The sequence below is a fragment of the Ostrea edulis genome, chromosome 4 (assembly GCF_947568905.1).
Source record: "Ostrea edulis chromosome 4, xbOstEdul1.1, whole genome shotgun sequence".
NCBI classification, from domain to species: domain Eukaryota; kingdom Metazoa; phylum Mollusca; class Bivalvia; order Ostreida; family Ostreidae; genus Ostrea; species Ostrea edulis.
Window position 1 is genome coordinate 69,420,521 of NC_079167.1, and position 14,766 is coordinate 69,435,286.

Below are 14,766 nucleotides of genomic sequence, written 5' to 3' on the forward strand. Positions count from 1 at the left end.
TGTTAAATTGTATGTTTTATTTCATCAATGTTGAAATTGTTCATATTCAGTTTTAATATTGCTTGATAGTAACTTACAATATTTATTTTAGATACATGTATATAGTTTTTTTATTCAAATTCTTTTCTACCTAGATTCTTTTATTGAATTTACTCTTATAGTTTTATTCAGCCATCTGTGATATTTCCATGCATTAGTTTACTCTAACCAAGTCAATCTGTAATGCATTGCCTCTGTTATTTTCTGTTGCATGTTCTTTTCATCAATGTGTAAAGTTGTTCTACCTTAAATTTTGATAGCAGTTAATGGTAACTTACAATATTATTTTAGACAAATAATTAGAATCTTTAATTCAATTTTTTTTTCTAGACAGATTCTTTTAATGTTAATGGCTTTACTCTCATACGGAAATGAAACTTTTAAACATGGTAGACTGATGATTGACATGTGGTCGTCTTCCTGGTTTAATAAGGAAATAATCATTACTTAATATAATTGTTGTTTCTTGTTTCTCATTTATACTTGTTGCTTTGTAAATATGTTATGTGTCGGTGTAAAACCTCCCTGCTGGAGCTTGCGTTTCCTTGTTTTTATGACATGTCTGCTTGAAATAAAACTTATCTTATCATAGCAAAGATGTGTAAAGTTGGCCAAAAAATTCCAATATATACATGTTTACAAGCACAAATTCTAAGCTTTTGGAGCTCCTAGGCCCGAAGTGGATCGGCCAATCAATTAAGTTTGCTGACTCCCCCCCCCCCCATCTCTCTGTCTGTCTGTCTCTGTCTGTCTGTCTGTCTCTCTCTGTCTCTCTCTCTCTCTCTCTCTCTCTCTCTCTCTCTCTCTCTCTCTCATGGATTTGTATACACTAAAAAGACGATTTTAGAATTAAGTCTTGAACTTGTAACCCGTTTTAATGAAGTTAGATTTTTCAACCAAAAGTGGGGCCGGCACAAACCCCGTAATTCCCTCTGTAGATCGTCCAAAAACACAATTCCGAGAGAGCCGAAAAAAAGTAACAAAAGAAGGATTTTTATTACTTTTTCAATGATCAAATACTGTAATTTATTCCATGTAGAAAAAAAAATGAGATTTTTCATAGTGGGAAATTTACAATCCGAACAAGTGAATTGCCGAGGTTTCGTACATGATTACGTACATTTCATATATGATCATATTTTCCTGTGAGGATAGCCTGAATAAGATTGTCTTATTGTATAAATGTATTGGTTTTTACAATTTTGTTTCCACATTTTTGAAGGTGCTATATATTCTGCGCATTGTTGTTGTGAGTGCCAAGAAAGAGAAGGAAACACCGAAGACAATATGTAACAAAAACAAAACAAAACAAAACAAACAAACAAACAAACAAAAACATACGCCATATGAGATGTTTTAACGAGCATATTGGATAAATTTTGGTGTAATACGGAAAAGACTGCCAAAGGCCTATTTTGATATCGGGATCGGTATCCTAATTTCATCAACGGAAGTTTGAAGTTCCTAAGCAACACACGACACAATTGTGTTTGGCGTATAAGGTATGTACAAGATGTTGTGTGTACTTTCCTTGGCAAGTGTTTCAGAATCAATGTTAGCTTTTTCTAAATGCACAAGCAAATAATCCATTGGATGAAAATTGTAGCAAAAGCATATATTTTTCTGCAACATATGATTTAGCCAAATTATCTAAATTGCGACAAAGTTTTGCGATATAGTGATCTGGCAATAGACAGCGAGAAACATTTATTCCATTACTTTTTGTTAATAATATGATAGAAAACATTTCTTCTGATTACACACGTTTGTTAATTATCGAATTTACTGCAAAAGCCTGCCGTTTATTAAATAGATATTTAATAACACACGCGTACGTATTTCATCGATGTACCAGCTAGGCCTATGGCAATAAATAACAACTCTACTGTGATGTGTGTCAGTTGTTTTCCATAGCCTAGGAACATATTGGAACATTCAATATTCAGAATATAATATGTTTATTTGAATATATGTCTAATTCAGAACTCCAAAAGATAAATCATAACTAGGCCTTAATGAGGAGGAAAATGGATTTGTGCTAAATCAATAAAACATGTTCATACATATGGTAGAGAGAAAAAGAAATTAAGCAATTTCAGTTCATGCTAATGCTTTGCTTTTGGAAAGGGTAAACACAGGTTTCAAACAACAGCAAATATATGTATATGCTTTATATATATCATGCATAATGTTCAAATTTATACTCTACATCTGCATTCTCATGTTTTCTGTCAACATTGATCAGATTTTGGTGTAATTGGTGTACATTTATAATGTCATGATTAGATGGCAAGTAAATATTTTGCTGGAAAATGCAACATTTGATAAGATCTTCTTGTAAAACCTACTTTTTGGGCCAAAATACATTAGGAACCATCTACTTTATTGATATCTTCAAAAGACTTGTGGTGAAATGCATTCAGCATAGCTTGTAAACTTTCAGTGGAAACAATGGCTGCCGCAGTGGCATCACAGGCCCAGGGCATTGAAAGTAGAATCAGAACTATTGCACAAACCAAACGCATTAGAATCAAAGATTATTTTCAAGACTTTGATAAACTTAAAGGAGGTGGAGTAACAGGTGAGGTATTTGTTATTAAAACAAAAATTTCATTCTCGCATTTCAATGAAAAATCATGTTGTAAATTTACAAAAGTTTTTACACCTTTTTTTTCTTCTTTAGAGAACCAGTTTTTTAGATGCCTTTGTAGTGCCTTAGGTTTGCAGATAGATTCCAGCGATGTTGAGGCTCTTAAACAGAAATATATGAAAACAGATGGCCTGCTTAATTATATGCAATTCTGTAATGAAATCGATTTGAATTTCAACCCAAAGAACCTGAGAAAAGACCCAAGAGACCAGACATTTGAAGTACCTGAATTGTACGTTTTTTATTTACCATTAAATACACATTTATATTTCTTAATTTCATCAATTTAGGAGAGAGAGAGAGAGAGAGAGAGAGAGAGAGAGAGAGAGAGAGAGAGAGAGAGAGAGAGAGAGAGAGATGTTGCAGTAATATGTTAGTTTTTTGAGTGATTTCAGCATACATTATAGGAATGTCTGATGCTTTTCATTTGCAGCCTTGGAACAATAAGATCAGTAAGACCACTGGCTCCTAGTGAAGAGGAAAAGTTGCTGTCACTTCTAGGGAGGATACAGAAGTTCTATGAGTACCATGGAATCAATCTTAGGACATGCTATGAAGATTTCGACAGACATCACATGGGTGTTGTCACAGAAAGCCAGGTAATGGTGGATGATGGACTTTACAAAATAATTTGTAATTTATATCAAATGGGAAACACCATTCCGTGTACACAAAATAATTTCAAGCAAAACATTTAAAAGGAGAATGAATAATTGATTAAGATAAGCAAATGTTTGAATCTGGTGAATTTATGATATCTGATTATTTGAGTGGTCATGGTTAGTGTGCTTGATTCTCACGAATGAAGCCCAAGTTTGATTCTCAATATTGGCAGTGGTTGTATGTGATATTGTTATGATAGTTGTCTTCTCAGACACATAGGTTCCTCTTATGTATAAATGTCCCCTTATGCCAATGTCTGAGCAGACAAGATACATTTAAGGCCAATTCAACTTAGTAGATTATCATCCGGGGTCACAAAAAAATGTGGGGCGGGTGTGAGGATTTTATTTTTTATTTCCCGAGAGGAAAAAAAATTAATGACAAAAGGCATCACAAAAAGTGTTAATCAAGTTAACATTCAAACAATCCTTGGTAAAAAATATAAAACCAACATTCTGCCACTTTAATCATTCACTCATGTCACTGGGAAGCAAGTTTGTTTGAAATTGTAATTTTAGCGAAAATAAAAAAAGAATTGGGGCAGGCCCTTTTTTTGAGGGGCAGGGGGGGATGATAATCTATCAATTAATTTTAATTGGCCTAAGTTGTAGCACTTATTTATTAACCAATCCTGAAATGAATAAAGTTTGTATGATTACAATGTACATGATAAAAGTATTTAATTTTATTTCAGTTTCACAGACAATTCCCCGGTCCACCTGATGTTAGTGACAGTGAGATTGCATTACTTGTGCAAAAGTACAGAGACCCTGATCGACCAGGCCTTCTGAATTATCTAAACCTCCACCATGATCTGGTGGCCATACAACAACATGTTGCTGCTCAGAAAGAATTACCATCTGTGGGATCCCAGAAAAACATGGACCAAGTACCGATCATTGTAAGTCTTGATAAGATTCTTTATGCATGGAATCTTTCTTTTTTGGGGGGGTGGGGTGGGGTACGGTGGGGGTGGGGGGTTGGACTGACAATCATAGTATTCCTGATCAAAATTTATATCATATAATCATAAGTTATATGATATACAATGTTTCACAACACTTAAAAAAATTACATCAGGGTCGTTCTTTTGGTGATGCTAATGCTGCTAGATATCTAGCTAAGATTTACAAGGAAAGCAACTCAACAATTTTTTTTTTTTCAATGTTAAATGTTCTTTACCATCATGTTCAAGTTTCCATTGTTACAGTACACATTTGAGAAAATAAGAAAAAATTATATTTGAGAAAGAAAGAAAAACAAAGTAATGATTATACCAGTAATGATAACCTTTTCAATGGAAGATTAAAAGATTGAAAAATTATATTTTTCCTTTAGCAAACTGGAGATCCAGCATTAAATGAAATATTCGAGAAAATCAGGGTAGCCGTGTTTAAGAATGGAATCAGGACTACAGAATTCTTTCGAGACCATGACAAGCTGAGAAGTGGGATCGTGACAGAGAACCAGTTTAAGTGTGGCCTGTCTCTGGCTGTGGGGAAGGAAGCTCAGCTATCCAGGGCTGAGATACAGAAAGTGGTGGAGTATTACAGAATCTCTGATGACAGGGTCCAGTATCGGGAGTTCTGTAACATTATGGAAAATGGTGAGTTCTTTACGCCACATAACTTACATGCAATAATGAATTCTAGGGGTATCTCAATAGATTGTATTATTGAATGGATATACTTAGAGAAAGGCAATTTGTTGTTTGTTAGCGATAAGTGTTAATGATTGATCTCGACCTAAATGTATTTTCTACTAAATTCAATGATTCATTAAATCAATTGATTTTACTAGCATTTAACATCCCCAATCTGGAGAAGAAGCCTCTACAAAATGTTGTCCGTCCTCAGAGGGGTGCATTGTCCAGGGTAGGTCTTATCATTCAAGTTTTATTTGAATTTAAAGTTTCATCTAAATTTCTGTACAATAAAACATTTTCATGAATTATTTTTGACTTCATTGATATAATATGGAATTAAATGTTTTAATAGACATAGTTTAGTAAAATTCCCTGTGTTTGGTAAACTGTCAGAATGCTTCTTTTTCAGACTCTGAAAGGATTAACAGATGAGGAGGAGAGGCAATGCGAGCAAATCTTGCAGCAAATCCGAGAACAAGTCCAAAGGAAGAGGCTGATGATTTACCCCTACTTTAAAGACCACGACAGGGTAGGTTATCCTTACTTTAGATAGAATGTTCTATTGATAAAGTGATAATGTCCTATGGACCCGGAGAGTCTGTGCCAAGACACATATACATGCAGTTAGATTATTCTAACTATCCTTACTTTAGCTCTGCAACTCAAAATTTTTTTCATCCCATATTCATGTGCACCAAACTGAAATGAGTATTTGATCTTTATGAAAGAATGTAGCTTAAATATGAATTATAAGCAATAATAAACATTTTTTCCTGTGCAAATGAGACAACAATGAAATGGGGTTGAAGAATTTTTATTGTCTGCGTTACCTCCCTTCCCCCTGCTCTTTTAAAAAGACTTTCTTTGCAATGATTATTTATATATATCAGGGTGTTCAAGAATTTTTATTGTTTGAGTTACCTCACTCCCCCTGCTTTTTTAAAAAGACAAATTTCTTTGCAATGATTTGATATTCATATATCAGGGTGTTAAAGAATTGTTATTGTCTGAGTTACCTCCCTTCCCCCTGCTCTTTAAAGACAAATTTCTCTGCAATGATTATTTCTATATCAGGGTGTGGCATACACTAGAGTAGTGACTCCCACTCAGTTCTCCCGAGTCCTTCACTACCTAAGCCTCAATGTCAACCCAGAGGAACTTAAACTTCTACTGAGGAAATTCCAGGACCCTGCTAGTGGTGATGTTAACTACCCAGCCTTTGTCCAGACAGTAGATAAAGGTCAGCAGAATCATCACCTTAAAGCATGATATCTATCCAAAGTACTGTAAATTCCTATATATACGCGAGGAATTTATCATTGCGAAATTTTGCCAAAATTTAGCATCACTCGCGAATTAGAATTACTCGTTTTTATTTTTTTATTGCCAAATTACATGTAAAGACTCTTGATCAACAGAGCACTCGCGAATTTATGTTCTCGAGATAAGAGTTCTTTCACATAAAATAAGGAATCTACAGTATTCCAAGCCTTCAGTCCAAACTCCTTGAATGAATTAATTTATGTAGCTAAATTCAAATTGTTTATTTTGAATTTCAATTGACAGAGTTTGTTGGGCACACATTGGAGGACGTCAGTATGATTGACCAGACAAGAACTAACGTCCCAGTCGTGGAGAAAGAAGTAACTGCTGCAGATAGCAGTGTGTCATTTGAAGAGATGATGTCTAGAATTCGCCATGTGGTCCTCACCAACCGTCTCAGAGTAAGATAATAGCCAAGTTCAATTTTCAAACACAATTCATATGAAATTAATTTGTATTTATATAAAATTTCAAAAATGGGAAAAACTCTCCTGACTGATAAAAAGCTGCTCTGATAATAGTGATACCATTACATCAATGATTTCAATCTGTCTTACCATAAAAATTAAAATTTCAATACATACTTACGGAAATATACATACATGTATATTAAATATAGGTAATAGAATATTTCCAAGACTTTGATCCTCTGAGGAGTGGTTACATCAGTAAGACCCAATTCAAGAGAGGACTGGCCACCATGGGCCTGAGTAAACTCGGCTCTCAGGACCTGACCGAGGCCCAGTTTCAGATGCTGGCTAAATACTATGAGAATCCCAAATCTCCCGACAAAGTCTGCTGGAAGCAATTCCAAGATGATATCGAAACTGGTAAGATATAGAAAAGTTTAGAGCCATTGGACATTATATCTTATATAACTGAATCATATCAAAATCTGAACTTGCTTTCAGCAATTTTGATAAAACTTTTAAATTTTTAATTTCTAGTGAGACAAACAAAAATATGTATTAAAAGACTTTGGAATTTCATTTCACTTTGCATATTTTGATCCCATTTATTTTATCTGCAGTTTTCACTCAGCCTGGACTGGAGAAAGCCCCTACTTACCAGGTACCCAAATCTGAGATGTTCAGGGTCCCTAAACCTGGCACCGTCAACTGGGAGGGAGCCACTCAAGACCATATCAACCTTGTAGCAGAAACCATGAACCGACTCCAGCAAAAGGTCAACCAGAGGAGAATCCTGTGTAAACCATGCTTTCAGGATTTTGATAGGTACAAGGATATCACCTACTCCCCACTGACCCCCTGTTTGTTGTTATGTTTGTCATCAGAATTTTGGCTAAATCAATGGTATCTTTTCAGGCACAACAACGGTCATATAACCAAGGTCCAGTTCCGTCAGTGTTTAACCTACCTACAACTGAATGCAAATGAAGAAGAAATGAAGGCCTTGGAGGCAAAATTCTGCAATGACATGGGTTTCAATTACATCGCTTTCCTCCAAGACCTGCAACCCTACATGCCCCCCGACTTCATGTATGAAAAGAGGTTAGAAGATATCCGTCTGACCAACACCAAGAATAAACTGCCGGAAGTAGACCCGGTTGTTGATCTGGAGGGTGTGCTGATGAAGATCAAAACCAAGGTATGTTGGGTATGAACTTAAGCATGGATGGATGTATATTGTTTAATGTCCTGCTTGAGAATTTTTCACTTGTATGGAGATGTCGCCATTGCTGGTGAAGGGCTGCAAAATTTAGGCCTATGCTTGGCGCTTATGGCCTTTGAGCAGGGAGGGATCTTTATTGTGCAGCACCTACTGTGACCTGGGGCCTCGGTTTTTGTGGTCTCATCTTAAGGACTACTCCATTTAGTTGCCTCTTATGAAAAGCAAGGGGTACTGAGGACCTATTCTAACCCAGATTCCCAGGTTCCATGTCATAGCCATTGGCACGATAAAGAATCCTCACTGCTGCAGCCATGCATAAGTCAAAATTTGTGGCACTTCACCTAAAGATGGTGGCGTCTGTAAAAAAAAAGTCCAGAATGGGATGTAAAACATCAAACAAGAACTTATCAAGTTTCATTTCGTGAGGCCCAAGGAATGAATTCCTAATTTTAAGTTTTTGTAAATAAATATAAGCAGAAACTGTCCATTATGTGAGAGAGAAAAATGATCCTGAAATGTTTCTGATTGACATCTTTCTCTTGCTTTCAGTCTACCTGTAGGCATATAACAAGTTATTAGGTTTACCTGATTCTGTCCAATAAGTGGACAATTACTGTCCATTATTTTTAATAATAGGCAGTATCTGTCCTTTATCACAAATAATGGACTGTAATTGCCAGCTTATTGGACACCTACAGGTAACTTAATGAATCGTTTTTAAGTACAAATTGACACTCTTCTTAACAAAAGCCTGAAATAAAAGGATTACATGACAAAATGGATTTAATAGTATTTCCATTTGGAAGGGAATCACAAATGTCTTGATTATACACAAAAACTGGGGAGTACAATAGATTTTATTCAATTGTTTATTAACTTTAAGCTATATAGCTTACTGGTTTACATAAATCATTAACGACACAGTTGATATCAGGAAATAAAGTATATATATGACAATCAAGTAGAATGAGAAATTAAACATAAACAACACTTTAAGTAAATGTATACTTTTTATTACCCAGGTATCAAGAGAAAGACTGAGAGTCCTGGACTTTATGAAGGATTACGACAAGCTCCGCTCTGGCAGAATGCTGAAGACGTCCTTCAGGAGAGCCCTCGATCTATGTGGATTCCAGCTAAAGGAATCTGAAATAAGCATTCTGGAGGATAAGTAAGTCAGAATTCTAATCTCGAACAATCCTTGCAAATAAAAGCATTTGATTAAAATTATCTATTAAGAATGGGTATTCAATCCAACTAGAAAATAATTATATTATATGTATTGTTGATAAGGTGACAGATTAAATAGAGAGTAAACTGATATAGAGGTAAATCTTATGTCTGTAGATGGACATGAAAAATAAACTCAAAAGTAGATTAAAGAAACGCCAATCTGATTAAAATCCGATCTTTTATTGCTCGGTTATTGTTAGTGACATAACAATTAACGGAGGGGATCAAAGATCGGATTTTAATTAGAAAGAAGAAAAGTCATGTAATGTTGTCTCCACAGATACCAGTCCAGAAAGGACCCAGAGTATGTGGAATACACTCAGTTCTGTGACGAAGTGGAGTCCATCTTCACCTTTAAGGAACTAGAGAAGGCTCCTCTGCAGGAAGTCATTCCATTCAAGCCCCCGGAGGAATGGACACTGAACTCATTCAAGAGCGCTGAAGAAGAGCAGAAATTTCATGCTGCCATGCACAAAATAGCTGAAAAAGTGAGTTTTCCCTGCAGAAAGTGGCAGGAAAAGTTGAATTTACCTGTTTTCTGGAAATTTATTAAATATGAACTTTAGTATGCAACTGTATGTAGACATTTCATACTGAAAATTCCAAATGTATTGTTTCTCGAGTATTTGTAAAGAAAGCTTTTTAAAAAATCTGTTGCAGGTCAGGAAGCATCAGATGCAGTTGTTCCCCTTGTTCGAAGATTACGACAGGGTTCATCGTGGATGTGTATCCGAATCTCAATTCCACCGAGTCCTGACTGAGCTGGAGCTGGGTAGCCTTGTCAACAGACAGGAAATTGAACTCATTTCTAACTGTTTCCTCATCACACAAGGACGTCGAGATGTATACTACATCGGTTTCTGTGATATGATTTATGAAATTGCCAAATTTGAATGGAGAAAACCATAAAGGAGACGATTATATTTGATTTTGCCCCCCTTTTCACTTAAGATCAGAAGGTATTTTAAAGCATTATAAGTAAAAGGATTTGTGATGTTCATGTGTATATATAGAAAATGTATACTCTAAAGTTCTAAATAAGTGTTTTATTAGCACCACCGAGTATGCTCCGAAAGTTAGGTAATTCTTTTAAAATGACTGCTATCATGCGTTAACTGCAAAACCTTCAATTATTATGCTTTTCTCATTGTTGAATTTTTGTTATAAGTGTCACATTTTATGTAAACAAGTATTAATTCCATTGTACAGATGTATATGAGAATATTCATATGTGAAAATAAAGTGACTTTGATATATACATACTAAAATCTTGATTATCTTGGCTGAGGGTTGTTGTTGTACATCTTATGTACTTTTTAAGTCCTGTGGCTCGTTTCACAAAGCTAATGTAGGACTAAGTTAATCCTTTCCCCATGTTGTTTACTTATACGCTTCAAAAACTCCTCTTATCTTAGGATATCCCCAAGTTATGCCATAACATTGATGTCTTAATTAAGAAGAAACTAAATATGGCGACTGGTTAGAAATAACCCAGAGGACTATGATCGGATCGTGTAACTCGAATGTTTAGAATCCTCGGCATTTGATCCAGGACATCTATATATATATACACATGTATATATATATATATTTTTAAAAAATTGTCTTCTTGTAAACATAATATGTTTACAGGAATACAATTTTTTAATTATATATATATTTAAAAAAAACAAAAAACCGTCGAGTGCCTGTCCATCTGTGAGGAACTTGAAAATGGCATTAAACAAGACCTACACGAAGGTTATATGCTCTACCACATTTCCCAAGCCCAGGTTATGGTTACTTTAAGGTGTTTTGCTATGGGCAACTTTCAACGATTACCGCCGACTTGTAACACTTGAGATCATGCTAGAACGAGTTCGAGATGCGTCTGTATCCTCGGTAAAAATCAGTCCTATTAAAATGTCTGTCGATGAAACTGGAATTACAAACACCATGCTTGATTTCTCAACAATCTGTGTTACCCCGGGATTATAAAGGTAACACACAGATTGTGTCTCTGTTCTAGCACTCTGCAGTGGTCGATCCATAATATGACCTTGCCATGTATACAAGTAAGCCTTTACTTGTTACATGTACTTAATATGTAGGCAGTAAAAACGGGGCATTGATGTGAATTGAGAAAATGGCATTCATTTTAAAAATGACGAAGTTATATATAAAAAAAACCAAAAAAAAAACCAAAAAAAAAAAACCATACACTAGTGAGGGTCAGAATTGCATGGGGAAAATATACATGTATCATGACAATGGTATGGTTATGTAATCTGACTATATTGAAATACTGACTTAGCTGTCTGCAATCAAATGTGATGGGTTTTACAATACACCAGCAAATGCGCAGTACCAAGGAAGACGGGGAGGGGGGTTTGGTTAATTTCTTTGGAAACGAGGGGGTTATTTATATTAGAGGGGGGGGGGGGGTATAAAAGTTAACAAAATGTTCGTTTTTTTTCCTCGGAGCAAATAGACCAAAGCGTCCCAAAGGCACGCTGAGATTGGTCATGAATGGAATTTGCCAAGCACGGATTCCTAAGACAAACATCATGTAGGGAATGACTGCAATGATAAAAAATAGTTACCTAGGATGGAGCTTCAATACAGAAATTTTCCATACCCAAAACCAAGACAAATTTAAGATAGGTCTAGATACACAATTATAACCATAATCACATATTTTTGCGTACGGCAACCTGACCACCTCTCTAAAAAAAAAAAAATGCCTTCAATATATCGCCAAACGACCAACGAGTGAGCAACGAGTGGCGGTGACACAGACCAGAACACCATTGAAAGATGTTTTGAAGTGTAGGGAATGTAGTTTTGTTGTATCCACATATGAGTTGGTACACTGTATATACTGCATATGCCTTTTTAAAGTAGATCCATCCCGGCTCATGCAACTTTGCCTTATCATGGGTTCAAACTAGAAGCCTACGGCTTCGGGCAACAGACCCGTTCTCGGGTCAAACAAAACAGCTGTTGTCTTCGAACCCAGTCAATAACTTTATAATAATCATGTAACTCTACACCGGGTGTATCCGGCTTTGGTATCAAACTTTGAATGTTCAGATGGACAAATGAATAGTTAGTTTCAAGTAGAGTGTCAGCTTTTGACAGAGAACTTGACATGGTGGTTAAATTATATTGTTAGTTGAGACACACCGACCCAGAAAGTTTGGGACCAAGGTTAACCTCTATGTCATTTGCTAGGTTAATCATGAGGGACGATGTGTATAGGACACTTAAAAAGCACCAATGGAAATTAATCACGGCGTTTAACAGGTAATCTGTATTGGTTTAATCTGGCATTTGCGATGCAGGTTCCGGGGTTAATGGAACAAGTATTTCCCCTACTACTGGTTAATGAATTAGGCAAGTTTTGGTATCAGTGATACAATAGGTAGATATTCAATTCCACGAAAATACAAAATAACAATACAAATGATATTCGACATACTCCGTGGAATACGTACACAGCGTGCACAAGGGTAGAACATTTACACTCTTACACGACAACAGACACTGTCAACAGTCATTATGTTGTGTCAGGATGAAAATATTTCCAAGCATCATAGTGTGTAGGCGTGGGAAACTTCATCGTAAAATTAAAGAAATAAAAGAAAGTTTTCGTTTGAGACCAAGTGCATAACCTAAACTCAAGCGATTTGAATCACAACGTGAAAAGAAACAGTACACATTCCATAACCACAAACAAAAATAAATTTTAAGTAATATAATGTGGCCCCACTCTACCCTCTGGGGTCATGATCTGAACACATTTCAATCTACTCTATGACAGGAAGTTTTCACTTAAATCCTTAAATCCCTATTGTGGCCCCAACCTAACACAGGGATCGTGATTTTAACAAACGTGAATCTCCACTATATTAGGAAGCTTTCATGTAAATATCAGCTTTGGATCCCCTATTGTGGCTACCCTACACCCCCCCCCCCCCGGTGGTCACGATTTTAACAAACTGGTTCTTGAGAAGTTTTCCTTATATATTTGCATGTAAAATTTTGATCCCCTATTGTGGCCCCACCCTACCCCCGGGGGGCATGATCTGAATTTTTAAAAATCTACTTTATATCAGAAAGCTTTCAGGTAAATCTCCATTCTTCTGGCCCAGTGCTTGTCGAGAAGATGTTTAAAGATTTTCTTTATATATATTTGAATGTATATATATTTGATCCCCTATTGTGGCCCCAACATACCCCGGGGGTCATGATTTTAATAAACTTGAATCTCCACTATATGTGAGGAAGCTTTCATGGAAATTTCAATTTTTCTGGCCCAGTGGTTCTTGAGAAGATTTTTGGATGACCCTACCCCATTTTTGCAGTTTTGTAATTATCTCCCCTTTAAAGTGGACGTGACCCTTTATTTGAACAAATTTAAATCCCCTACTCCCAAGAATGCGTTGTGCCCAGTTTGGTTAAAATTGACCCAGTGGTTCTGGAGAAGAAGATGAATATGTGAAAAGTTTACGACGACGACAGACAATGGACAATTTCGATTAGAATAAAAATGCATTCACTGAAACCGGTGACATTGGTTTCGGGAGTTCACGGAATCCGGCGGTAGGCGACAACGCACACAAGCAGTATAAACATAATTCTTCTGCTCGTAACACCCCCCCCCCCCCCAATTTTGATGTGTATACTAGTTAGTGCACTTGCATTCCATTAATATTCCCATATCTTTTATATCAGTGCTCAATTAATCACAACGTACATTTGCTTTCCACAACCCATTACCATATAATGGGCCTCATTAACATATATACTACTCAAAATTTGATAAGGATCACTAGGTTATATGTGTGTAATTTACCACTAACAAAACAAAAGACATAAATTTGACTCAGAAACGTGTTTACTCAGGTTATGAATGAAAATTCATGAACGGCATGAACTTTTATCACCAGAAAGAATTACACAGTTTTTGGGGATAGTCCATCATTACACTTAGTCGATGAAGTGCCAATACCGGGTATGACCTCCCCTTGCATCAGCGACGGCTTGACAACGTCGAGCCATGCTGTCAATAAGCACCCGGATGTTTCCAATGGGAAGGTTGTTCCACTCTTCCACGAGGGCGTTTCCGAGCACTGTCAAAGTCGTGGGTTGTGCTCTACGGCGTGAAAGGGCAAACTGCAGCATGTTCCATACATGCTCAATTGGGTTCAAGTCCGGCGAGCGCGCTGGCCAGTCCATACGGACAATTGTCTCCTGTTGAAGGTACTGCTCCACCACCCTGGCGCGATGAGGACGGGCGTTATCATCCATCAGGATGAACTCAGGCTAGGGCCAACAGCACCAACGTAGGGTCTGATGTAAACATCGATGATCTCATCCCGGTACCGCACCCCCGCCATTGTTCCTCTCTCCAAGACATGAAGATCTGTTCTTCCATCCCTGCTGATTCCACCCCAGACCATGATGGAACCACCACCATAACGGTCATGTTCACTGATGTTGGCATCATGGAAACGTTCACGTTGTCGTCGCCACACTCGGTGCCTCCTATCTGTAAAGTCCAAACAATACCTGGACTCATCGGTGAACAGAACTTGAA

The 14,766-nt window shown here is 36.6% G+C and overlaps 1 protein-coding gene across 1 annotated transcript; it reads left to right on the forward strand.

Moving 5' to 3' along the window:
• The first annotated feature begins 1,491 nt into the window (after nucleotides 1-1,491).
• LOC125671919 (uncharacterized) lies at nucleotides 1,492-10,447 on the forward strand. The gene is made up of 16 exons (XM_048907905.2): nucleotides 1,492-1,541; nucleotides 2,483-2,620; nucleotides 2,723-2,921; nucleotides 3,123-3,288; nucleotides 4,047-4,253; nucleotides 4,691-4,958; nucleotides 5,153-5,226; nucleotides 5,407-5,526; nucleotides 6,072-6,237; nucleotides 6,564-6,721; nucleotides 6,940-7,150; nucleotides 7,351-7,555; nucleotides 7,646-7,928; nucleotides 8,975-9,123; nucleotides 9,466-9,673; nucleotides 9,846-10,447. Exons 2-16 carry the CDS (start codon nucleotides 2,491-2,493, stop codon nucleotides 10,092-10,094), a joined length of 2,793 nt encoding a protein of 930 aa, XP_048763862.1. The 5' UTR covers nucleotides 1,492-1,541; nucleotides 2,483-2,490; the 3' UTR covers nucleotides 10,095-10,447.
• The last annotated feature ends 4,319 nt before the right edge of the window (nucleotides 10,448-14,766 follow it).